A 27851-nucleotide genomic window follows, 5' to 3' on the forward strand; every position below is an offset into this window, starting at 1 on the left:
TTAACATGAATGGTCTACCGTTAGAGGATTTTTATCTCTCCAGAACAGGGAACACTTGCCATTTCTGTGGTCAGACTACAAGACATGTTCATGGACTATTCATTGTCAAGAATTTCATTGTTTGGTCCATATTGAATCGAGATTCACAAAGTAAAAAGTTGAGGTATAAAGGTACACCTTTTCAATACAAATTATTTAGGAGTTTTTAAATCACCACATTATTATTTATTACATGGCACTGGTTTCGGCATAATGAATGCCATCATCAGCCAAATGGGGAACTTACAATGACATATTATAGTGAACATAATCATGATAGACCCTATAATTAAAATATACTAAGTAGCTTAGAGTGGATATCCATATTTTAAACAAACACTGTTTTTTTTACAAGTAAATGGATATCTACTCTGAGCTACTTAATATATTTTAATTATAGGGTCTATCATGATTATGTTCACTATATACACTGACTTAGGAAATGTCATGGGATAGTCACCTAATAGCGTGTGGGGCCTCCTCTGGCCCTGCGAACTGCAGTGAGACGCCGTGGAAGTGAGTCGACAAGTCCCTGGTAGTCCTCTGGACGCAGCTGACAACCAAATTGTTTGCAGAGCGGCCACCAATGCTGGTCTGTTCGTGGGTGCAGGATCCATGGCACGGAGCCTGCGTTCCAGGACATCCCAGATATGCTCGATAGGGTTCATATCGGGACACCTGGGTGGCCATGGCAGTCGTTGGACCTCCGCTGCAATTTCCTGGAACCATTCCCGGGCGACGTGGGAGCGATATGGCGGCACGTTATCATCTTGAAACACCGCAGAACCGTCTGGGCGCTGGAAGGCCAAAAATGGGTGGAGATGGTCTCCGAGCAGCTCAACATACTGCGTACCATTCAAAGTCCATTCCAGAACAACTAGGGGACCCATTCCATACCAGGAAAATGCACCCCAGATCATAACAGAGACACCAGCGCCCTGGACCACACCTTCGAGGCAGGCGGGATCCATCGCTTCATCTGGTCTGCGCCATACATGGTGCCTCCCATCGGTATGGTGCAGTTGAAATCTTGATTCGTCCAACCATATCACGTTACGCCATTGTTTCAGTGTCCATCCCTGGTGACTGGTGACAAATGCGCGTCGTCGTGCCCGATGACGTTGGATTAACAGTGGCACCCGTGTGCGGTGCCGGCTCCCATACCCCACAGAACCCATGTTCCTACGGATTGTCCACTGGGAGACGTGTCTAGCACGGCCTTTGTTGAATTGAGCCGTGATTTGTGGCACGGTTGCCAGTCTGTCACTATTGACAATCCGTCTCAGATGTCGCTGGTCATGGTCATCGAGGGTGGCTGGACGGCCGGTCGTTCGCCTGTTGTGGACGGTGACACCCGCATTCAACCATTCACGATACACCCTGGACACGGTTGATCGTGTGAAGCTGATTCCCGCACCACTTCCGAAATCGCACTTCCCATCCGTCGGGCACCGACCACCATACCCCGTTTGAACGGTGTCAGCTCACGACGACGTTCCATGTTACACCTGTCACATGCACAGCCACTGCTCACAAGGTCTCCCATACAACTGCCGCTGGCACAGGAGGCGTGTGGTGCGCAGACAACACCGCATCAGTGCTCCGCTGTCTCATGACATTTGCTCAGTCAGTGTATGTCATTGTAAGTTCCCTATTTTTCTGACGGTGGCGTTCATTATGCCGAAACCGGTCCCATGTAATAAATAATAATGTGGCAATTTAAAAACTCCTACATAATTTGTATTGAAAAGGTGTACCTTTATACCTCTATTTTTACTTTGTGAATGTTCATGGACATTAAACAGCACACCATTGCTTTGTAAAACTTCACTTATATTGCCTTGAATTGCTGTTCTAATTTAAGGCCTATGCATGAAATTATATTTGTGTTATTGTGGTACCCGGTTGTCAGAGCTGATCATAGGACCAATTTTCTTGAGAATACAGTTGATTCTGTTTCTTATGTGAATTCCATACTGAGCCTGTTTTGCAGAGAATCAACTGACAGGGAGCGTGATTTTGCATTTTTTTTTTAACAGGACTCTGCACTGCTCACACTGTGAATAATTCCATGAGAGAAATTCACAAAGTGTTCCTGCAGAACAGAGTTGTTATTATTAGGGATTTGTGGTTCTCGGTTCCCCGATACTCGCCTGGGGTAAATTACAAAATGACATGTGTAAGATGAACCTGCATACCATACAAAAACTGAAATGCAACTTTCATCAGGAAACCATGTGAACTACAATGAATGACGAATAATTTCATAATGATGTGCTAAAAAATTCGTGGAGAATGAATGCAGGCATTTCAACACCACCTTTCATAATTTGGTAAGTAATGAACTTAAAATTGTTTGTTGTATTGTTGTATGGTTTTACCTTTCCATTTCTGACATGGACCCATACACGACAAATAGGTGTGCGCTTGCCCATAGTATAAAAATACTGTGTGCTGGATTAAAGCATATTTGATCACTTTGTATTACTTATTACAGATTACAAGATGATGTGTGATCAGTGCAATGAACCCTCTCATCCACTACTCTTCTCAAAATCTCTTGGCAAGATAAACTAGCAAATGTCAGCATTTTAGAAGAAGCTAACTCTACTAGTGTAGAGCTTATGATCATTCAACCTCAGATGCAGGGCATGTGATTCAAATGTCCAACCAATGCCTTCCAAAACAAATGCTGTACCCAGAATTTGGTGATGGCAAAAGAAACATTGGTGGCCCCCCAAAAAAGGTTTAAAGATGTAATAAAACATTAAAGCCTGTAACATTACACTGAACAACTGGGAAGTACTTGCTCATGATCGCACTGCTTGGAGGGAAGCCGTCTATAGCGGAGCTGAAGAATTTGAAAATCTTCAGTCACTCTGAGAAAGATGAGCTTGAAGGAAGGTCGTGTGAAGTGTCCAAACAAAGGATTCTCTTCCAGCTGAAAAATCTGCTTGCACTGTGAAAAATGTGCGGTTCAAGGATTGGTCCTTCCAGCCATCTGAAGAGGCACCCATAGAAGTGTATTGCATAGGAAGACCATCATACTAGTTTACAAGTGATCACCTGCCCGATGATTACTTTCCATATCTTTAGTAACTCTCTTAATTACTGGTCTTAATGTAGTACATTAAAATGCAGGAATGTATGATAACATTAAAATTACTTTTGAGTATTTAAACAGCCTTGATGGACCTTGGCCTAATGAATAACAGCTACTCAGCCTTAGGACCTGCTGATTACGAGGCGATGCAGGATCAGTGCGATGAACCCTCTTGGCTGTTATTGTTGGCTTTCTAGATGGAGCTGCAATCTCGCCATTGGATGGCTACTCAGTTTTTTCACCTAGGTTGAATGGCCCTTGAACCATACCTCAGATCTAGGTAAATATCCCTGACCTAGCCAGGAATCAAACCAGGGTACTCGGGGTAAGATTGTGGGAATTTGGATAATGAATAAATGCTTCCCACTCGTGTTAATGAATGTACAAAAGCAATCCTCTTCAAGAAATAGTAACAGTGTGTAAAAATAACTTGTCATATATTTCTACTAACTTTACTTTCCTTTATGGTACTGTACTATGTACAAGCATGATGCAGTATGACTTCTATTGGAAATATATTGAAATGCTTATGATGTGGAGAAGAAACGCTTAGTCCTAGGAAATGTTCACCCAGAGTTATACAAGAAAATTCTAAGGAGTGTGAGTTTTATGACATCTAAAATTCAAGTATATTGAAAGACTAACATGTTGATAACTTGATCTTGATGAGAAACAGTCTTCTACATCGTATACATTATATATAGTCAACAGTCATTTGTAGAGATTTGATTGTGAACCTTATTGTACTGTATATTATAATTAGTTAATGAGATGCTGTATAAAATAATCGAGCCTCTGCGGCTCAGGCGGCAGCGCGCTGGCCTCTCACCACTGGGTTCTGTGGTTCAAATCCTAGTAATTCCATGTGAGATTTGTGCTTGATAAAATGGAGGTGGGACAGGTTTTTTTCTGGATACTCCGGTTTTCCCCGTCATTGTTCATTGCAGCAACACTCTCCTATATCATTTCATTTTATTTGTTGGTCATTATTCATTGCCCTAGAGGAATGTGACAGGCTTTGGCAGTTGGCACAATTCTTATCATCACTGCTAGTTGGGGACTTAATTCATTCCATCCCTGACCTGGTTGCATGACTGGAAACAGATTGGATTTTCATTCTGTATAAAATAATGACGTGAAGGCTATTCCACATTCATTATCCATCTAAAAATAAGAATTTTGCCCTACATTGTTCAGAATTGAAAAAGAATGGTATTTCTGTATCATTCATGTCCGTAGTAAGAAGGAAATGCGGTTTTAATTTTCTGTCTGTGTGTGTATGCATGTATGTATGTATGTATGTATGTATGTGCATCACGAGAAAATGACTTAACAGAATTTAATGAAAATTGGGAGTAAGGGAATAAGGCGCTACACTTTAGGCTATGAATAATTTTATTCTCACAAAGTATAATAATAATAATAATGGCATGTGGCCTCCAGAGAGGCCTGGTGCAGGTCTTTTGATTTGATGATTGTAGGCGATCTGCACGTCCTGATGAGGATGAAATGATGATGGAGACGACACATACACGCAGTCCCCACGCCAGGGATATTAGCCAATTATGCTTAAAATTCCCAACCCTGCCGGGAATCGAACCTGGGACCCCTGTGACCAAAGGCCAGCACACTAACCATTTAGCTATGGAGCCGGACATTCGCATGAAGTGAAACGGTAGTTTAAGAAAGGTCTAAAATTTAAGTCTCAAATATCTATCTTATTAGTGGTCCTATCTATAAACAGTAAATAACAAAAGTTATACAGAAGACAATACCGATCATTTATGTCTTGTACAGTTTTTCTGTACCGGCTATGATAACAGAGATACTCATGACTTTAGACCTATTTTGCTTAGTTCATGTCAGTGCCAAACCATGAGAATATGGGTGAACAGAATTGAATGAAAATCAGTGTATAAAGTCTGGGAATAAATAATAAATAATTGAAAGGTTGCCGGCAAGAACCCCACTAGTCAAAAAAATCGAAAAACTAGTTATAGGCACCATCTTGTAGTGTTCAGCTTTACGCACATGATTACACAACCGATTCTGTCAAAAACACCTCAAGTCGTACTGTATTAGCCTCTAAACATACAGCGATTCGGCAAAAACCCCACAAGTCTGGACTGTTGCTAGCGAGAACACCACTAGTCAGTGGTGCTTCAGGCAGGTGCTGCGAGAGCACTGCTCAACTCCGGATAAACCACTGATAAGCTACACTTTTGTTTACAACTGCCCGCGTTCCCCTAGGTTGTACTCCTGTTCTCCAAGGTTTTACTTTAATATGGACACAAATGGTCCAATGTGATTATCTCATTGCTGCTACATTTCATAAATAGCATCCCACACTCCAAGTTAACGGGTGAGCTAGTTTTAATAAGTGGCAGCTGTCCTGGGTAAAACCAAAATAAAATAATGGTTTACTTCCTCTTCTGTGTAGTGCACATTCTCAAACTTTTTGAAAGGGTTACATACTTTTTTCCTGTTTATAGTCATAGTTACCTACCAAACGACCAGGACCTTTCGCTTATTTCTGCTCAGCGCAGAAAGACTACCATCGCCGAACTTCCTGAAGACTGGGATGAAAGAATTCTGAAGGCCTGAACGTGTCCATCTCCATTTGGTTTGGAGATATTCACCCACCATGATTTCAAGGATTTTGAAAAAAGCAACTGACAGTTTGTTTTGTAATAAACCAAAGCCAGCATTAAGGCTTCAGTGTGTTCGATGTATGCGGTGTGACTTTAAACATAAAGCTGTATATTTGTGACAAATGTACCATGGTCCTTGGAGCCGTCACATCATCACAGATCCAAAGTTCAAAACTCCTGACACAATCAACTTACCAGGAGCTTTCACATCCCCTCCTGCAGTGAAACCTGTGAAGGCTAAGGACATATTAAAACTTGTCGAATACCTCGCAAATCCTGCAAGCAAAGAGTACTGCTCAAGCCTCCTTGACACAGCTGCATCAGTGGATGTACCTTCAACCAGTTGTAACTATGAAACAGGTGACTATGAAACAGACAATGATGACAATAGTGATGGGTGTGAAGATTAATGTTTTGAGTTGTCATTGTATGCTGTATATCACATTTTCCTCCTCTTTATTTAATAAATAATCATTTATATTTATATGGTATATAAATATAATATTAGGCATTATCTTAGTGGTGTTGAATTGAATTCTGCAAAAACCCCACTAGTCCAATCCATTTTCCTTCTTCACGCCCAGAGAATATAGTTTGGTATCACTCAATGAGTTCTTATAACATCTCTGATGCCTACAGAGTATTTAGACAAAACAGAAAAAAAATTAGCTATTTATGGGACAAAGATACACGTTTTTTCTTGTTTACCCACAATTGTGATTTTCTGACTAGTGGGGTTCTTGCCAGCAACCCCTCAATTTTATTCATGCTGGGTGACATGGTACTTTAGTGGAAGGCCTAAAATGTAAATCTTAGATATTTGTGTTATTAGTGGACATATCACTAAGTACTACATAACAAAAGTTATACAGAATGCAATTTCCAATTATGTTCTGTACAGTTTTACCATACAGAATATGATAACAGAATTCATAAATTCATACTTTTATTGCTTAGTTTATATCAATGCTGAGTATTGTTAACGAAGAAATGTTCAATCGTGTTAACTGGTGATGGTGATGGTTTTTGTCGTGATTATCTTAAGGTGGAAACTGCATGGTCATCAGACCATATCGACAAGGGAAATTGTGAAGATGATTATCAAAAATGAGGAAACAAAGTAGTAAAGGAATGGTTGCTTGAAGAGTCCTGAGTAGTACAGCCTGCCTGAATATTGGCTAGAAATTGCTGGGGAGGCAGATACTTTTCTTTTTAAAATGCCATTCCTCTGATTCATACATGTACTGTTAACTACTGGTACATAACACACTGGTTCCTTATAGTATTCCAGTCATTCAATCCTTGCTCTGAGGTGCTGATACGAATGAGGAGTGTGCACACTAAAGAGAAACAGCCGAACAATGTTCACCACTGTCTGTGGCTGGGACATTCCAGCTCTGGAAATTGGCACTGGTAGAATGCCAGCATACTCCTGTTTGTGAAAAGTGAGAAACTGCACCATTTTTCATCTGATCAAGCATTTCATATTATAGATTGCTTTTAACCGCAACATTTCATCTGTTTAATATTGTATTGTGACAAGAATACTGACATCGTTGTAATGACCTATGTTGAGTTCAGTTTAATATTTGTTTGTGTCTGTTACAGCATCACGGGAAAATGGATGAGTGTATTTTAGTAAAACTTTGTATTTCAGTTTAGAATAAGGTGGAGTAGGATCGTAGCTATGTCCAAAAAGTTTCACCAGGAGGGGTTGGTTCGGAAGGAGCCTAAAGTATAAAACTCGATGTATCTCTCTTACGGTTGATTTTACATGAAAATAGTTCATGGTGTTTTTTTGTTCTATACATTTTTCTGACACAGTGAGAAATAAGGGGACCGAGCGAGTTGGCTGTGCGGTTAGGGGCGCTCAGTTGTGAGCTTGCATTTGGGAGATAGTGGGTTTGAGCCCTACTGTCGGCAGTCCTGAAGATGATTTTCTGTGGTTTTCCATTTTCACACAAGACAAATGCTGGAGCTGTTCCTTAATTAAGGCCACGCCAGATAGAGAGAGAGAGAGAGAGAGAGAGAAATGAGGGAAGTATCAGTGGCAGTAATATGAACGTTTAAGTCAGTGAGCCAACAACTAGTTCTATTGACTATAAGGAGAGTTGCTTTGGAGATCGTTCTGGCAATGTTTTAATGGCTTTGTACACCTGTCAGTATTTTTTAAATATTAACCAAATACTTGGCTTTCTTTTAAACCAGAAGGCAGAGATAAAATGAAGATCAGCAACAATGCAACAACAAGGAAGACAACTGTAAAGGACCACAGAGATCAAGGAAGTGAGTACGTCACAAGAAGCCGCTGATAGGGGAAGTACAGCCCACTTATGTGCCTCAAAATTTGGGGAACAATGTGAGTGGTGGACAAAAATTTCATCATAAAGATGCTAAGATGTCTCATTTATAGTCTACTTCTTTTAATTGTGTGATGTAAATATTGTATTTTGTAATTAGATGGAAGAGAGGGCCTAATGGCCATAATCTTGCCAGACTAAATATATATTCTAAGTGATTTTCCTATCAGTGACTGGTATTACACCTAGTATTCAGAAATGATTTTAATGTTATCACATGTTGTTATCTTTTTGTTACTTATCTTTAATAACTGAAAGACTTTGAGAAATGAAGATGTGAGAAAGGGATCGGAATGGAAAACCTAAATGAGAGAATCAGTAGGAGTAAACCAAGATGTTGTGAACATGTAAAGAGAAAGGAGGAGAAAAGAATACCAAAACAGATGACAGAGATGAAGTTCAAGGAAAAGAGAGCGAGAGTGAGACCTGGAACAAAGTGGATCGATTGAATATAGAAGAGTGCAGGAAGAAGAAACCTGGACTGGGACAAAATGATGGAAGAGGAATGATGGAAGGAGAGAGGAAGATGGAGAAGTGCCATAAATGCCCTGACCCACCAGGAGCTTGATAAGGGGAAAGAAAGAGGAGGATGATGATTTTAATAGCTGAGCATATGAAAATGGAATATTTTCCTCATTGTCATTATCTTCAAATCCAAGTACTAAAAATAGACTCAAGTTCAAGTTTCTGTTACAGTTTGAGTTGAAATGAAATGGCGTATGGCTTTTAGTGCCGGGAGTGTCTGAGGACAAGTTCGGCTCGCCAGGTGCAGGTCTTTCGATTTGACTCCCGTAGGCGACCTGCGTGTCGTGATGAGGATGAAATGATGATGTAGATGACACATACACCCAGTCACACTGCCAGCGAAATTAACAAATTATGGTTAAAATTCCCAACCCTGCCAGGAATCAAACCCGGGACCCCTGTGACCAAAGGCTAGCACGCTAACCATTTAGCCATGGAGCCGGACATATTTTGAGTTCGTGTGTATGGTTCATCAGATATTTGTGCTAGTAAAACTGAAAAGGAACAAGTTTTTTCCAATATTTCCAGTTTTCCTTGTTAGGTTCATTCCTGTATGACTCATTTTTTGGCAAAGAAAGTAAATGTGGAAATTTCCAACATCATCAGTGAAATTGTTTTATTTTTAATATTTGGAAATAATAACTCCAGTATGTAAACACAAATCCTTTAAAAATATGGTTGTACTTGCTTGTCAAATTGAACAAACTTTGGAGGAAGAAATAAGAGCAGAAAGAAAAGAGACCACTGCAAAAAGTGGGAATGTCAGATTTTGTTCATTTTACAGGGAAATAAAATTTAAAATTTGAAATCATATAAAAATACAGTGAGCTAACAATACTCATGTATTTCTTTTTTATACAACTGAATATGTAGCACACAATGTATATGTAGTGATCTGAGGCTTTTGATAACCAATCCTTGCTGCTAAAATAATTTTATATCACTAATAGCCTACAAAAAAATGAATGATTAAAAGGAGGAATGTCACTGGTTATTGTATAAACATCTTTTGGGTACCCTCTGTTAGTTCACTTCCTTCTTGTGAGGAAGTGTACCATAATATTCTCTGGCATCTGCACCACAAAACTGCTTAATATGTTGCAAATCTTTGAACATTTCCTGTGAAATTGGTAACACATCTGAAACAAAAATGAAAATGAAAAAAATTAAATACAAAATCTAGCATTGCCGGTTAGAACTACGCTTCTCAGTCAGTAGGAACTCTCCACTCTGTAAATGAGTATTCTTAATTTGTTGAAGTAAACCATAGTTGGGAACTAGGGCTGAAGTTTAAAACATTCCATTGTATGTGGATACATGCTAAGGGTGAGATGATTCATTGAAAAAACTATTTCAGTGATAGGTCTTGTTGCAATCAGGCAGGTCTTGAACGTGAATTCATTATAGCACACAGCAATTCCCTTGGTACAAACTTCTTTGATGATTCTCTTCCTGCATGAATATAACATGGAATAACACATTTTCTTCTGGCTGTTGTGGTCTATGATTCTGAATCAAATGAACCATTATTAAACCACTCATGTATGCATTTTGTTCATGCACAGAATCTAAAGCACTGAAGTCTTTAATAATATGTTTACACTTGCAGTCTGGTCCAATTTCTTGCATAACGTTCTCATTGCATCACTGTTTCTACTGTATCTTCTATGTTTTCTTGTGCCTATGTTTATTTTCTTCACTCTAGTACTTTCACCTCCGAAGATCCCATCATGAGACTCGATTTTAAACCGTATAAACAACAATAAATCAGACACCACTAATAGGTAAGTCCAAGAACCACTAACAACAAACAAGTTTCGGATACAAATGAATGCTTAGTTGTGTGGTGCAGTGATCCAATTTTGACGTGTGACATTCCATTGCTAGAGACTATCCTCTTTTTTTCCTTATCATTCTCCTTTTAGTGTGACATTCCTCCTTTTTGTACTCTTTCCTCTCACATTCCCTTTTTGTGTTGTATACCAATTCTTCAAATTGCTATAGATCAGTCACTATCATCTTTTTTTCAGTGGAATGAAGTGTTCTACTCCCATTGATGTATAGTACTGAACTTTGAACTCCCCCTCCTCCTCCTCCTCATATTAATGAGATTGTCCCTTTTTACAGTGGACTCTTCCCTTGTGATCATTTTTTATAAATGTCGTAGAGTTATGAGGGGGATGAAATAGGGAGAATTTGCAAGTTCTAGCCTATATTCTTTTTCATGTTTTACTTGTTCATTACAGGTTCTGAAAACTAGGCTTGCATTGCGCAAAACTGGTCAGTACAAAGGAATCATGGATGCAGCCAAGAAAATCTACAAACATGAAGGCCTAAGGAGTTTCTACAGAGGTTATGTTCCTAACTTGCTAGGAATTATCCCATATGCTGGCATTGACCTGGCAGTGTATGAAGTAAGTCATGCAGTTCTATTCACAAACTGTTGATTTAATGTTAAAATTATGTTGTTAATTTTCAGTTAAGGAGGACTGATTTAGTCAAATCATCTAATTTGAATTTTCTTTATATTTCACATGCTCCATTGTTTCGTTGTAATTTTTGTTTGGGGATATAGGCCTATTCAATTTCAATCCGCAGCCATTTACATTATATGGGCACCTGCAACAACACCCTAAATCCAGCCAGCTTTCCTCTTAATCTCTTATTTACAGTATATTAAGTTTCCACCTATACAGTACTACACATTATAATCTTGTAGATTATTTAATCAACATCATATTTTAAGAGAACATATTTCGGCTCAGTTGAGCCATTATCAGCACTGGAAAGACATAAAAATTGAGTGTAACACGTTAAATAAAGACAACCAATAAATTATATTATTTAACTTCGATGTAGCCTACATATAAAATATCTTGTCTATTGAGTCTCTTATATGAGATAGTATAATGTTGATAATATATTTGAAATCATAGATCATCAGACCACAAACAGTTCCACCATACTTGACTACCTCAGTACATTAGACCCTTATATAAAATTCACGCTAGAAAGAGAATCCAATCTCACTTTAAATTTTCTCGATTTAACAATTAAAAGATTCAATGGCAACCTCATTTTTGATATTTATTGCAAACCCACACAAACGAGCAATGTCATCAAACAGGATTCCATACACCAGGAGCTCAGAAAAAAGCAGCTTTTTACAGTTTGGCCTGTAGAGCACTCAATATCCCACTATCAAAAAAAACTATAATAAGGAATTAAATACTGTATATACCATAGCCCAAGACAGTGGATTCAGTAAGAGCTTTGTTAATAAAATCATTAATAAAATTACAAGCAAAACAAACACTGCACTTACTAGATTACATAAAGAAAAATATAATTATGCCACATTCATCTTTAATAATAAACTATATCAAACAGCCAATCCATTAAAGAAACAAAACAACATTGCATTTAAAACCAACAAAAGTAACACCGAATTATTTTTCAACACCCATACTGTTCACACTATAAATAATTTCCTAAACTCAGGAGTATATAAATTAAAATGCATAAATTGTGATGTAAGCCACACATTCCAAACCAGCAGAAATTTCCTAATTAGATACCAAGAGCATTATAATGCCCAAAAATACAATAGATTTTTAGCAGTGTCATATATGGACATTCATTTACATCAATAGACCAAGATATGGATATTTTACATCATTCTAACAGAAGTAAATTATTAAACATTTACAAAGTTATTTAATTTCATTGTGCCTGCATTTGTATTATAAAGAAAGTAATGATTTGAGACCAATAACAAAAATAAGAATGAAATATTAATATTTTACTATATTTATTGAAGTTTAGAAGTGGAAATTTCACAATCACATCAGGAAATAAAGGAACTGAATGTGAAAAGATATCAATGATATCAAACTGAACGATTTAAAAAACAGATTTACGAGACACATGAAACCCTGGCGCATTCACATACACTTGTCACAAACCAATGAACTATGTTCTTTGCAAACCAGATTTCTGGCATTGTCCACACTCCATTCTTTATTTTTTATCTATATTTTGGGGACACTTGTAGCATCTTCTACGCATTTTAGCACTTGGCTGATCAATGCTTCTTCTGAACTGTAAACTGCACAGGATCATTGAGTCCTTTGTAGCCTTTCTCAGAAGTTTCATTTTAGACTTTTCAATGCTGTTTGTAAATATAAATTGTTTAGCAAGACTTTTCAGATATATAGCCTCCTTTTCAAAAATGTGTTCAAGTATGGGTGCTGCAATTCAAAAATTAGGAAGGCATTGAGACAGACTACATCCAACATGTAAAGAAATAATAGTAATGGCCAATTCTTCAGAAACAGTCATTATCCCTCTGACAGGTCTGTCAGTAAATTTTTTGACATTTTGTGCGGGAGTCCTTGATGACACTGGAGGCTGAACTTTCCATTCTCTCCCTGATTTAGTGAGTCTATGAGTCAGGTGAGGAACAGATGTCCGTACCGAAAGTTGACCCCTTCTTCCTCTCTTCCAACAGCTTTTATTGGACCTTTAGGCTCATCGTCCAATAATTCAGTAGAATTACTCAATCTACTGTCATCTGGATGAAAATCTTCATCATTTGTTGAGTAATCAAAATCGTCTTTGCGTTCTCCTTTAAGGTGCATTTTCCAAGGTGCGACTGTAGCCGCCACGGCGGCCAAAGCCGCAACTACTGGGGTCGCCATATACGTTGGCGACAGCAGCCGCAAGCGACGAGCACGTGGGGTGTTTTCTTAGACATGACTCCAGCCGCCAGTCGCACAGTCCAGTCCGTCAGAAATGGACGAGAGCACGGGCGATTTCATTAGTGGCAGGGCTTTCCTTGACATTTGAATGGAAGAAGAAGAATAAGTAGAAGAAGAAGAAGAAGAAGAATTGTTAATGTGGTATCTCGGCCCGAAAAGAAGGAAAGTCAACAGTATATTTGCATCGCACTATGAGGAAGGACGCTATAACAATGTAATTAACATGCATCTTTTAAGTGATGAGACAAAGTTCAGGAAGTATTTCAGACTGAGTTTTTAGTTATATTCTCTAACTTTTAAAAAGTGAAATTGTGAAAACCCCGCCCAATCGGTACAAGAAGCCTATCAGCCCACCTGAGAAACTTGCACTTACTCTCATATACGGATATCTTATTTTAACAGTGTTTAGCTCAACTGAATAAGTGTATTTACAGTAAGACATAACGATCAGTAAATCTGTGGTCGTAATAGACTTCAAGATTTTTTTGCTAGTGGCTTTATGTTGCACCGACACAGATAGGTCTTATGGCGACTATGGCATAGGAAAGGCCTAGGAACTAAAAGAAAGCGCTATGGCTTCATTAAGGTACAGCCCCATCATTTGCCCGGTGTAAAAATGGAAAATCACAGAAAACCATCTTCAGGACTGCCGATAGTGGGATTCAATCCCACTATCTCCCGGATGCAAGCTCACAGCTGCGCGCCTCTAACAGCACAGTCAACTGGCCCGGTAAACTTCAAGTTTAACAAACCCGCAACTTGAGTGACACAACATTATTTGCACCAATATGTCAATTATTTACATGCCATTCCATCGCTGTAATCTAGGGAATGAAGGAATCAAGAAAAACGCATAAAAACGATAATGCAGAGTGGGATTTGCATTTTATTTAAAAGTACGTATTACACTGTATATTCATTCCTATAAATTATGAGCCAGTAATCTTGACAAGATATCATGACGACTCGGCTTTTATCGGCCCTTGATTGACAGAGGAGAATGCTTGCGGAGGAGGTGTTGAGCAATAGTCACTTCCGTCGCAGCTATTGCGGTTGTCATCACTGCTCACTGCACCAGTGTGGCGGCTCAAGCCGCAATTGCCGCGAGTCGCAGACCAAATTCAAACTGCGCATGCGCGGAGATGGAGACTGCTGTCGCAGTGCGGCTACAATCGCTGTTGCGGCTACAATCGCATCTTGGAAAACGCACCTTTAGACAACATATCATCATTTAGCAACAGGTATACTTCCTCTTCACATAGTATATACACATAGTCTCTTGGCCATAGTGCCATATGAATCTAAGAGTAAATAAAACAAGAGTATGTAGAAGATATCCCAGTATCACATAATTTACAGTAACACAAGTAGTTTTCATGAAATAAAGTTGTTATCGATACTGATCCCTAACATAGATTCGTGACTGGTATCACAATGCACAGAAATATGACTGATATTTTTAGTATTGTAGGCGAAGTGACACAACACTGCCATAACAAAAATTGTGCCACGAACCTGCTACGCAGCCGTAGCAGGGGGAGAGGTAATACTCCCACGTGGCGCGTCCCAGGTGGCGGATAGGGGGGTCCTAACCGGCTTCCCGATGGACTTGAGGGAAATAAAATACCTCTCGCAGACCAAACACACTACCCTCTGCGGGTGGGGGACACACATGTAGAATACACCCCCGGTATCCCCTGCCTGTTGTAAGAGGCGACTACAAGGGGCGACCAAGGGATGATTGAATTAGAACCATGAAACCACTCTTGATTCGTACCATCATGCGGGGAACACCATGGGTTGCATGTACTTGCGAGTAGTATCACTAAATTGGTACGAAATAGGTTTGTGATTAGTTGCAGTAAAAAGCCTGGCCTGGTGGATTCCAGTACCCGTGCGTTGTACCCATGTGAGCAACACCGCGGGTCTGGGCGTAGCCTGTGAGTTGTACCGCTATATGAGCGGCACCGTGGGTCAGCGTTGCCTGTGATTGGTACCCACTATGTGAGAAACACCACGGGAATACCGGCGCCCGTGCCTAGTACACCTAGGTGAGGAACCTTACCGGTTTGCGTTGGCCATTGTGGCGCCATTGTGTGAGAAACACCATAGGTCTGCGTTCCCTGTACGAATTGCAATACTTGTGAGTAGTACCATCTTGTGTGGACCACCGTGAGTCTTCGCTACTTTTGATCAGTACCCCAAAATGACAAATACCATGGTTCTACTTTACTCGCGACATGTACCATTCTGTGGGGCCTTAGACGTGAATTTAGCACCCCTTCAGACATCAAGCGTCATTGTGCTTTATAAATGGTCCCTTGGTCAGTAAACTTCCTTCTTTTTGAGTCTGATCCACTGTTTTTGTTTGTTACTTTGTGTGTGTGTGTGTTTTTTTGTAGGGTTCATGTCCATCCATTCATTCTTCATGACATTTTTTATTTTATTTTGGTCAGTGAATGAATTTGAATATTTTGTTATTTCATTTCGTACCATTAGGGGCCGATGACCTCGATGTTAGGCCCCTTTAAACAACAAGCATCATCATCATCATCATCATCATCATCACAAAAATTGCGGATTATGAGGTTTTCAGTCACTTTGAGTATCTAGTATCTGTTGTCACAAATACTGGAGACTGTGAACCTGAGATCCGCAAGATCCTCATTTGAACTCTGATCTTCCCTGTCGCGACCTATGCAGGAGAAACTTGGTCGATGAAGACGGCGGATCGCCGCAGGATTGATGCTCTAGAAATGTGGTGCTATAGGAAATTACTGCGAATACCATGGACAGCACATCGTACTAGTGAATCGATCCTGCAACAGCTCGGCATCAGAACAAGACTGTCGACCCTTATCAACTAAAAACCACTCTGATATTTTTGTCATATTGCCAGAAGACAGGAGGCAATGGAAATACTTATCATAGAGGGAAAAGTCGAAGGCCGAAGACCTAGAGGACATGCACCGTTACGATGGATGGACCAGATCAAGAACTTGACCAGGACGAGCTTACAGCAAGCAAGTCACCATGCCCAAAGCAGAGACTCCTGGGTCCCATGATGCCACTACAACCTTACAAAGGGTTGGACTAAAAGAGATGCAAAGTAAAAAATGATCAAAATATTGCGGTATTCAGAACAGTGCCAAGTAGTATACATACCTTTACAGTGAATTAGCTCTTATCCAGTACTGCAACACTTCCAGTACTGTTCTCAAGTTGCAGCAGATTGTCACTGAAATCCTAAATGATGCCAGTTATTGTTGACGAGGTTCAACAATGAATTTACCTTTTAATTTAAACCCGGGCCTCAAAGACCCGGCTCATGTAAATTATGAAATTCCATAAAGGGAGTGGTATGACAAAATAAATTTCACAATTTATAATTCACAGTTTACAATTTCACAGTTCCCTAATGTTTATAATTTTTACAGTTCTTGGAAAGAAGAAGGGGCGGGGGGAATTCACATTTAAAATTCAAGAGAAAAAATCAGAGTCCAGCTCATGTTCAGAAAGAAACACCAAAATACGGGAAAATGGGTGAACAGAATTTAATGAAAATCGGTACGAAAAGTCTGGGAATAAACTGCTACAGTCTAGGATATAAATAATATTTATTCATGCTGGATAAAATGGTAATTTAGGGGAAGGTGCCTAAAATTTAATTTTTTAAATACCTATGTTATTGGTCCTATTGAAAAGCATTACATACCGTAATAAAAGTTATAGAAATTACAAGTTCCAATCATTTGTGTCTGTTTTACCGTACCGACTATGATAACAGAATAATTATAACAGAATAATTAATTTAGACTTTTCTTGCTTAGTCCATATCAAGGCCAAGCCTTGTTAACATGAAAATATTGTTCAATCGTGTTAAATGGCGATGGTTTTTGTCATGATTGTTTTAAGGTGTACAACCGTTAAATCAACCTAAGGGAGTATTAATAATCAAGGAATTTAGTAATTAGTTAACTGAAAGAAATTTGGTGTAAAATTGGAAGCAAGTGACTATAATTAATTGGCTTCTAAATTAAAGTTTGCAAGACTTACTGGAAGGTGTAAATAGTGTAAATGTAGTTAATATTGATGATTAACAGTTTGATTAAGAGGACGATAATAGTAAGTGTAGATGGAATTTATCTGAATATTTGATCACTGATGACTTAATAATTAATTTATAATTGTGGACATGACAGCTCATTGAATAAATAATTTATGTCAGTTCATTCAAAGATTTAAGTCAAATCTTGAAGAATATTGGATTATTTGATGTAATTAAGCCTTATTTAAATCTCAATGAGTTCAGTCAATAATTAATGGATTTTAATGTAGAAAATTAGGTTTGTTAAATAGAGGACTTGGTTGGGAGAGATCACTCTCACGCATTAAAATAATTCCAACTCCGAGTTAATTGGTGTTATTTTATCTTTTATTTTTATTTATTTTACTCCCTGCATCTGATGTTTTTGTGCACCAGAGAGGAGGAACTTGATATTTTCACTCAAAATTTAACAAAATAATTATGTAAAAGTGATATGTTAAGAGTTTCAAGAATTCCAAATGCCACAATTTATCACTGGGAGAAAAAGCCAAAACAGGAAAAAAACACCCCCCCCCCCCCCCGCTATTCTTAACAATGCCTCTGATAATACTGGCCTCCATACATGAAGGGTCCACAATGGGATTTCTCATGTCTGCCCGCTGAGCAACCCCAGAAAAAGGGGGCAGTATGTATGTATGTATGTATGTATGTATGTATGTATGTATGTATGTATGTATGTATGTATGTATGTATGTATGTATGTATGTATGTAATATTGGTTGTTGAGCTCGCCTGTTGTGTATATTTGTTAGCTAAAATTCTGCATACACAAAAAAAGAGTTACAGTACCGTTTGTTCAGCAATCTGTCTGACATTCCTATCAGGCAGTATGGCCTCATTTAGTGATTATGCTTAACTTTTGGACACTAGTGGACAGACAGACAGACAGACAGACAGACAGACAGACAGACAGACAGACAGACAGACAGACAGACAGACAGACACAGAAATGATAGAAAGTTAAAAAGTGCATTTCCTTGTTACTGTGGACACAACTGATACAGAAATACCATTCTTTTGAAATTCTGAGGAATGTACAGACAAAATTCTTATTTTATATATATATGAGCTTATCAAATTGGAGGCAAAGGGTCTTTACACAAATTGCAAATGCGACTCACTCTGCCATATCTTGAGGGAAAGTTGAATTACACATAAAGTGAGACTTCGGAATAGTTCCGTGGTCCGACATTAGGTCCACCGTGACGAAGCATGGAACATTTCTCTGGCTTGGGTGAGTTAAATAAAGTGAACCAACACTTGCCAAATTAAAACTTTAACAACTGAGAACTTCGGTACATAATTTAGTGATAAAACAGAAGGTCTGAACCTTACAGTTACGTAACTTCTTCATGACAGTTTGAAGTTTTAAAATATCTCCCTCAATCTGGAGGGAAGTTATGGCGATAGTGGTAGCCTCCTACATTTCAAAATGTCCTACCTTATTAGTCACCAGCCACAACACTGACAAGGAGTCGCACATCAGATTCACAAGGCCAGTCAGACACGCAGAAAGACACTTTCAGAGAAAATGAGCAGCTCTTTTATAGCTGGCTGGCCAGGTAGGATGATGGTAGTCAGTACACTAGGGGTATCAACCCCAGAAACAAAATTTCTTTCATTTTCATGTAGTTTCAAAAAGTGAGGCTAGATTGTGTTCAAGATAGGTGCAATAAATAGGTGTTACCTAAGATCAGTGGAGACAATTTTGCATGTTACAGTTTCCATTAAAGGCTCTGATAACATTTTAGTTGCAAATTTTGGAGTCTCTGTGAACTAGGACTGCTTTTACACATTTAGATTTATCCCAGTAAATTTGTGATCAGTTGTATCTTCTCATAAATGAATCATGGCAGTGACAATTGTATGCTATATTACTTGCTGTCTTCAGCTTGTACAAAGTTTTTTTGGGGGGTATTTGAGTCATTCTGACTCATTCTGGGTTTTGGCCAAGATTTTAACATCAGATGCCACATGATTCTTCAGGTGAAAATTCCAACCTGTGATCAAGCGGTATTCAAACCTTTAACATCTGGGAGGAAGGCCAATATCTAGGCCACTATTCTTATCACCCTCACCTCCATGGTGTTAAATGTAATTTAGTCTAATGCAGTGATGATTTCTCTATTCTTAATTTCTTACTTTTTTTTGGTCATACATGTTTGTAAAACTTGTCTGGCAGAAATGTAAGCAAAATAAGGAGTATTTACAAAAGTAATACCATTTTCTTTAATTTCAGTTTTTATCACTTTCTATCATCTACAGGGTCTCTCTTATCAACTTAGACCGAGCGCACGGTGTTTGTACTCCGTGCTACAGCAGCTGCCTCAACCTGACTTGCATCACGCGCGGCCGCCCTGCTTTAATCGTGTTACAATCTTATATGAAATCTTACCATATAAAAGATGCTGGAAGTGTCATCCTTCATAATGAGGGACTTCATAAACACTATTAGGATTTTGTGCACACCAATAGCAAGAGTTATGACTGTTCACACAACAATTAAGATGAAACCAGGCCTCATCCAAAAAGAACACAAGCTGTGGGTCGAATAAACGATCATTCAATGATGCAAGATACCACTCACAATATCTCACTCTTGTGGCTGGATCAGCAGGTTTTAAACAATGGGTCCATGTAAATCTGTACGGTTTGATGTGTAACAGCTCTGTGTGCAGAAGAAACAAAAAACCCGTACTTGTTGTTTTATTTTATGAGTGATTTATTCGGTGACCATTCAAGATTACATGTAACCATTCAAGATTCGCACCAGTGTCATCTAGCATTTCCTCTGTTAAAACTGTTTGTGTGCGCGCATGTTTTTTATTGAGCACTGAGCCATTAGTTTCAAATTTATTTGCAATTATGTGAATCTGTGCTCATGAAGGTGGCACTTTTCCAGGAAATTGCTGAACAAATACATCACGTCCCCGTCGAGCCGACTCGTATTTACGAAAATACGGTGTTGCAATGATAAGTGTCTCACCATGTTAACAGCTGAGATTCAGACTGGCTATTGATGCTAGGGCGAACACGTGCACGCTGCTTGCAAGGTCAAGAAATATGCATTCCCTTCTGTACAGCTGCTTAGGTCTCGAAGAGTAGAAATGCCGCTGGACAGTTGGGTTTACTGTATAAGAGAAACCCTGTATTCACAATTTGAACATGTCTGGTCCTTCAGTATGTTTGAAATCTTTCAGACATTAAAGAACACGTACCTTCGTCAGCGCAATGATGGAGATACTCCCAGTGTCTTCCTACTTCTGGCTTGTGGAACAACTTCTAGTACCTGTGGTCAGGTGTGCAGCTATCCTCTAGCCCTTGTAAGAACAAGACTACAAGCTCAAGGTAAGACATCTTGTTAATGATAATCCTCCTTTTTGATATAAATACACTATAAAGTAAAATGAGTTGAAGGTGAACATGAAGAGGCAGAAAAAATCTGGCGCAGGCCTTGAGAATATCCACCCATTTTTATATATATAAAAAACACCATAACATAACAAGCTATCTCTTAAGGGTGTCTGTAACTATTGAGAGAGAAACATTATTTTAGAGGATGGGTTCTTTTATTGCAGTCATAAAACTGAGATGAAAGAGCTGAATGTAACTGCTGTCAGGACTCGCACTTGTATTCCCCTTTGTGAGTGTGTTGATGAATTATGCTTGGACGGTCTACACGCAACACCACCCTGCTTTTTGATCTTGAATTTGCTGTCTTTGGAGACACTTACTGGATAAGGATTGGAGTGCTATGATTCTGTTTTCTCCATTGACCATGCTAGAAAATAAAACTTTTGAAATTTAACCTTTTAACTTAAAAACTTGAGATCTCTGGTTTTTAAAATTTGATATGAAATGAAAATCCCAAAAATATTTGAGGAACTTAATGGTGTGCAGTAAATACACTTATAACCCAGAATATGAATGTTTTGTGTACCAAGTTATTTAAGTAACCTATAGATGAAAATATAATTTCATTTTTACTTTTTGAATTCCCCAAGTCCTGTGACATTGTAAGGGCACCAAGCCACCCTTATGTCACATTGCACCAGCTTACATAAAAGAGGAAGAAACATACGTAGACAACTGAATACTTCTCACAAACAAACCCTAGATGACACAGACTTCGAATCTTACCGCATCTTAAGAAATCGCACAAAGCAATTAATCAGAAATAAAAAATGTGCATATTTCCGGAATTTAGCTAACAACATAAATTCTATTCGTGCATGGGAGCAACTTAGAGCTCTGGGAATAGGAAAACATCAACAGAGACAGACAACTCCTGACATTCCACTTGACGAACTGAATGATTAATTTAGTAGAATAAATATTCCACCTACCCCAGTTAATTGCACCAACTCACCGCCCTCCCCTCCAGCCAATCCACCATTCACATTTCACAGTGTCACAGAAAATCAGGTTAAAAAGGCTTTGTACTCGATTAAATCAAAGGCCACAGGTGTAGATGATATTCCCATTGGTTTTATACATAACATTATGTGTGCTGTCCTGCCTATACTGACGCACATACTGAACTATTGTTTACTAAACGGAACTTTCCCAACTGTCTGGAAAACAGCCAATATTATTATTATTATTGCATACTAATGTACATAGATGAAGTAAAAGGAAAATTCGCACCTATATAGTTACTCTTCGCTATCGTCCACGATCGATCTTTCTCGTTTAGGACACATGGTTATATGGTATCTGTCACAGTAGTTATTACACAATGCATATACACATTCATTGTTTGGTTCATGAAACTTTTTGTTTTTACAAATTTTATGGTGAAAACCATGAACTGCCAATCTTGTAAATTACATTTCTAAGTTCTTGATTTTCTTTTACCCATCTCCTGTCGATCATTGCATCTGTGCTATAGAAGTCCAGAGGGATTTCTTCGCACTTCTTCTCTCTTGTCTGGATCAGTTCTGTCGCTTGCTCAGTAGATGGCAGGGATAGTTTGTAACGTAAGTCCTCGATGTAGAAGGTTTCTCTTGCCAATTCGTAAACAAGCCTGGAAGGTGTTGTTCTTGCCACTCCAAGTGCTCTTTTCAGATATCGGGCTTTTACTTTCTCCATTGAGTTTAGGTCTGAAAAAGGTTTTCCCATATCAATTCTAATCCGTAGGTCAGCATTGGCGATATTTTGGCATTAAATAAGATCATAGCCGTCTGGAGGGATAGACTGGTTATGTTCTTTATGTCATATATTCCTCTTATAGCAGCTGTTATTCTTTCCTTTACGTGTATCCTGAATGAATTGCGTGTTGTTTGTAGGGTGATTCCTAGATATTTATAGTAGTTTACTGTCTGCAGTTCTTTCCCTCCTAAAGTCATTTTATCCTCTGTTGCTAATCTTCCACCTTTCCGGAACACCATGTATTTTGTTTTGTTACTATTTATACTGAAGTCATTTTCTTCTGCCCAGTTATGTAAGTCATTTAGTGCTTCTTGTAATTCAAGTCTGTTTGAGGAACCTATGACCATGTCGTCTGCATACATATATAAAGATAATGAATTCGATTTTTCTAAGATCTTCACGATATCTGCGGTGGCGATGTTGAATAGGGTGGGGCTGATGGGATCCCCCTGTAGAACTCCATTTGTCTGCAGGATCTCTCTTGAAGTTGTTCCTTGTGTGCTTCATCTGCTTCTCTTAGTGCTTCTTTTTCTATAAATTGTGATTTCTTGCTTTTCAAGAGCATCTTGTATTCCTTTCTCTTCCTAGCATATTCCTCTAGGTCATCTTTTACATTTTTGAGTCTTGCTTTGTGTAGGGCATCTAACGTTTTTCTTCGGTGTTGGTAGCACTCAGTGTCAAACCATGGTTTCGATTTCCTTATTTTGGCTGGTACCGTTGCTGCAATTATAGCATCTTGAATGGTAGTCATGGTGAGATTGATATCATTGTCTCTTAGGTGTCGCTTCGCGCTTTCTATAGCTTGTGTATTGTTTTGTAGCATTTCTAAGTTTAGACCCACAATCACCCTCTGACTATCGTCCGGTGTCCAGACTCCCTGCGCTTTCTAAAGCCTTTGAACGTTTAGTATACGAGCAGGTTCTGGTGTACCTAAATAAAAATGCTCTTTTGGACCCTTTGCAGTCTGAATTTAAGAAGGGGCACAGTACCACGACAGCACTTTTGAAGATTACTGAAGACATTAGAAATGTTATGGAAAAACGGCTGCTTACTATACTTATCCTTCTTGACTTTAGTAGCGCCTTTGACACTATAGACATTCAGACTATGATAAAGAAAACGGAACAGCTAAATTTTGACCTGGCTGTGCTTAAGTTTTTACCGAGCTCGATAGCTGCAGTCGCTTAAGTGCGGCCAATATCCAGTAATCGGGAGATAGTGGGTTCGAACCCCACTGTCGGCAGCCCTGAAGATGGTTTTCCGTGGTTTCCCATTTTCACACCAGGCAAATGCTGGGGTTGTACCTTAATTAAGGCCACGGCTGCTTTCTTCCCATTCCCAGGCCTTTCCTATCCCATCGTCGCCATAAGATATATCTGTGTTGGTGCGACGTAAAGCAAATAGAAAAAAAAAAAAAGCTTAAGTTTTTTAGTTCTTATTTGAGTAACCGTCAACAGCGTGTAACAGTAAACGACAAGGTCTCTAAATGGAAAATGAAACTTAGTGGTGCCCCACAGGGCAGTATTCTAGGGCCCTTACTTTTCTGTATTTATATCAATGACATACCATCTGTGACAGGAAATAACACACACCACCTCTATGCTGACGATCTTCAGGTTTATCGAGACACTGCAAGACTTCAGACTTAGATGAAACAATACAAGATATTAATAACAATGACCTCCGACGACTCAGTATATATGCACAACGAAATTCTCTTATACTAAACTCCACAAAATCTCAGGCAATCATAATTGGAACACGAATATTACTGAACTGCTCAAACAATATTGCAATCCCGCCTATCCTACTGAATGGTAACATTATTCCCTACAGTAAAACAGTTAAAAATCTCAGCGTAATTATAAATGAAACACTTGATTGATCTGATCACACGAAAATCATCTGTAAAAGGTTTTTTGGAGCGCTTCACCCTCTTAAACGGCAAAGGGATGTATTTCCATTTGAGCTTAAGGCCAAACTAATACAGACACTGGTTCTCCCTATTCTTGATTATTGTGACGTTGTTCTAGTTGATATGACAAGAGAAGAAACACTTAAACTTCAATGAGCACAGAATTCCTGCCTGCGATTTATTTATAATATTGGGTACGATGTTCATATTACCCCATACTATAAGGCTCTCTCATGGCTGAAGCCTGATAAACGTCGGCAGCTACACATTTTAACGATGGTGTTTAGAGTACTAGCTGAAAGTCAGCCACTGTATATTTCTTCTAAATTCACCTTTTTATCATCATTTCACAACTTAAATACACGTTCCAGATCCTCACTTTCTATTCCAGTGCACCGCACTAATAAAATTAATAGATCGTTTGTAGTGACCGGCGCCAGATTATGGAATTCCCTGCCAGCTCAGGTCAGAGAAACTAGCTTTTTACAAAGATTTAAGGTCATCTGCCGAGACTACCTGCTGAGGACAGCTAACTGAATGGCTGAAGGATGAATGTGTGCGCGCCTGAAGATTAGTCATTATTAAGAGTTTTTACTATTAATTAGTTTTATTATTAATTTAGTAATGTATTTAAATTTGTTCTCAGTTCTATTAATTTTTGTTTGGTTTTAACTATTTTAAATGTCTCAGTATTTTATTTATGATTTTGATTAGTATGTGGTTAAGTGGAAGAGAGGGCCTCGAGCCCTAACTTCGCCACTGAAAAAAAAGGCATTAATAAATAAATAAATAAATAAATAATATACATATATATATATATATATATATATATATATATATATATCATCCATTTATTTGCTCTTTTTTATGACGGATAGTGATCAAGAATTTGATTTTGAGTATCGTGAATCTCATTGATGTTACAGTTACGGTACATTTATCCTGCAGCTTCACTGCTGGCTCATGGATGCTCGTCATAGCACTTACTACTGACTATAGCCAGGCTGCTTGCCATGAAACTTGTAGCTTGCAGCTGCTAGCTGCATTCAGTTGTAGTTGAAAATTCATTGTGTGAAAATATACTTGTTCTTTGACAGTGGTAGTTCCGATTTATCAGTGGCAAGATTCGATATGTGATAAGAAGAAAGATAAGGAAGTGTGGAATTCATCCTTTAAACCAGGAACCTCGTGATCACGGTTACTTCTCAAATACTATAGTGAAGTAAGAAATTATGCAAATAAATTTTTGTAGACATTTCAGAATGTTAATATCTACATTTCAGTACATTTTGAATATGGTGAAACCCGAAGTTCAAAATCGGCTGAAAATTAGGCCAAATAATCCTATTGCTGTAGAAGAGAAGCTAGTGATTACTGTAATGTAAGACTTTTTTTTTTTTGCTAGTTGCTTTACGTCGCACCGACTCAGATGGGTCTTATGGCGACGATGGGTCAGGAAATGGCTAGGAGTGGGAAGGAATCGGCCATGGCCTTAATTAAGGTACAGCCCCAGCATTTGCCTGGTGTGAAAATGGGAAACCACGGAAAACCATCTTCAGGGCTGCCGATAGTGGGGTTCGAACCTACTATCTCCCGAATACTGGACACTGGCCGCAATTAAGCGACTGCAGCTATCGAGCTCGGTGTAAGACTTTTCATTCTATTTTATTGTATTAGATGAGTACAATTGTTTCATAATTGTTTCCTTCAGTATAACTGTGTAAATTTCTTTGAAATTAAACAAACTATGGGTGTGCAAAGAAATGGCCGGGCAAGCACTTGGGCGTGGGGGAGGGACATGTGGGAGCGGCAGGGTTGAGCATGCGCATAACATCTGACATTGCTCCGAATGACCAAATGTTTGACCCAGGTGTTCTGTAGCTCATGCGGCCTGACGTGTGAGTGGGAAAGGATGTATTAATCAGTGCATTATAGGGAGTTATAGGTTGTCATTCGCTGGTGCTTTTTATATAATTCATAATTTCTGGTTATTATAGGCCATAGTGAACTACTGTAGGTCTTAAATACCTGTAATATGGTAGCAGAGAGACTGAGGTGTAAAACACTTCAGTGAGCCTAGAAACTTAATTGAAGGAATTATTAAGTTATGTGATGATGAAGCTCGAAATAAATGTCTTTCTGTGTCTATAACTAAACCTACCCTTAGGGCTGAGAAGCACTGTAATGTTTCAGAGCAAACAATATGGCATATAAGAAATGAACATAAAAATAGTGACGAGGGTGGTATCTGATCTTGGCCGGGCAAGAAACGGCCACAACCTGTATCCTAGAAAGCAGACATAGATGACTTAGTTTGTCAGATGATAAAATTGAAAACTTTTATTTGCAGCAGAAGGTAAGCAGATCAATGTTTTTAGTGCTGATCAGTAGTGTACTGAGCTCCTCTCTCCCTGCCTAAGTGCTCGCTGGCCACCTCGCTGCGCGCCCATAACAGTCAAAACATTTTACAATCATGTATGTATATTATACATGCAGAAAGGCTGTTTTTGACAAATATTCTTTGATACCCAATATGTTTGATTTATCAGTCCATAGACTGGTTTGATGCAACTCTCCATGCCACCCTATCATGAGCTAACATTTTCATTTCTACATAGCTGCTGCATCTTACATCTCCTCTGATCTGTTTGTCATATTGATATCTTGGTCTACACCTACCGTTCTTACCCCCTACACTTCCCTCAAAAACCAACTGAACAAGTTCTGGGTGTCTTAAGATGTGTCCTATTATTCTATCGCTCCTTCTAGTCAACTTTAGCCACAACGATCTCCTTTCACCAATTTGATTCAATCTCTCTTCATTCACGATTCGATCTATCCATCTCACCTTCAGCATTCTTCTGTAACACCACATTTCAAAAACTTCTATTCTCTTTCTTTCTGTGCTTTTTTGCTTTACGTCGCACCAACACAGATAGGTCTTATGGCGACAATGGGACAGGGAAGGGCTAGGAGTGGGAAGGAAGCGGCCGTGGCCGTAATTAAGGTACAGCTTCAGGGCTGCCGACAGTGGGTTTCGAACCTACTATCTCCAGAATACTGGATACTGGCTGCACTTAAGCAACTGCACCTATCGAGCTTGGTGGGTCTGAGCTATTTATCATCCATGTTTCACTTCCAAACAATGCCACAGTCCAGATGAAAGTCATCAGAAAAAGTCTTTCTAATTCATATATCATTGTTCGAAGAGAGCAGACTTCTTTTGCTTGTGCTAGTTT

General features: G+C 38.9%; 1 protein-coding gene across 2 annotated transcripts in view; it reads left to right on the top strand.

The window, feature by feature from the left end:
• SCaMC (Short Calcium-binding Mitochondrial Carrier) overlaps positions 1 to 27851 on the top strand; it is a 513715-nt gene that overhangs the window by 459931 nt on the left and 25933 nt on the right. For both annotated transcript variants that reach the window (XM_067145049.2, XM_067145051.2), the window contains 2 exons: positions 10925 to 11092; positions 20747 to 20894. In XM_067145049.2, coding sequence (XP_067001150.1) covers positions 10925 to 11092; positions 20747 to 20894 — 316 coding nt within the window. The remainder of the gene's footprint in view (positions 1 to 10924; positions 11093 to 20746; positions 20895 to 27851) is intronic.

This window comes from Anabrus simplex, chromosome 4 (genome assembly GCF_040414725.1).
Source record: "Anabrus simplex isolate iqAnaSimp1 chromosome 4, ASM4041472v1, whole genome shotgun sequence".
Taxonomy (NCBI): Eukaryota; Metazoa; Arthropoda; class Insecta; order Orthoptera; family Tettigoniidae; genus Anabrus; species Anabrus simplex.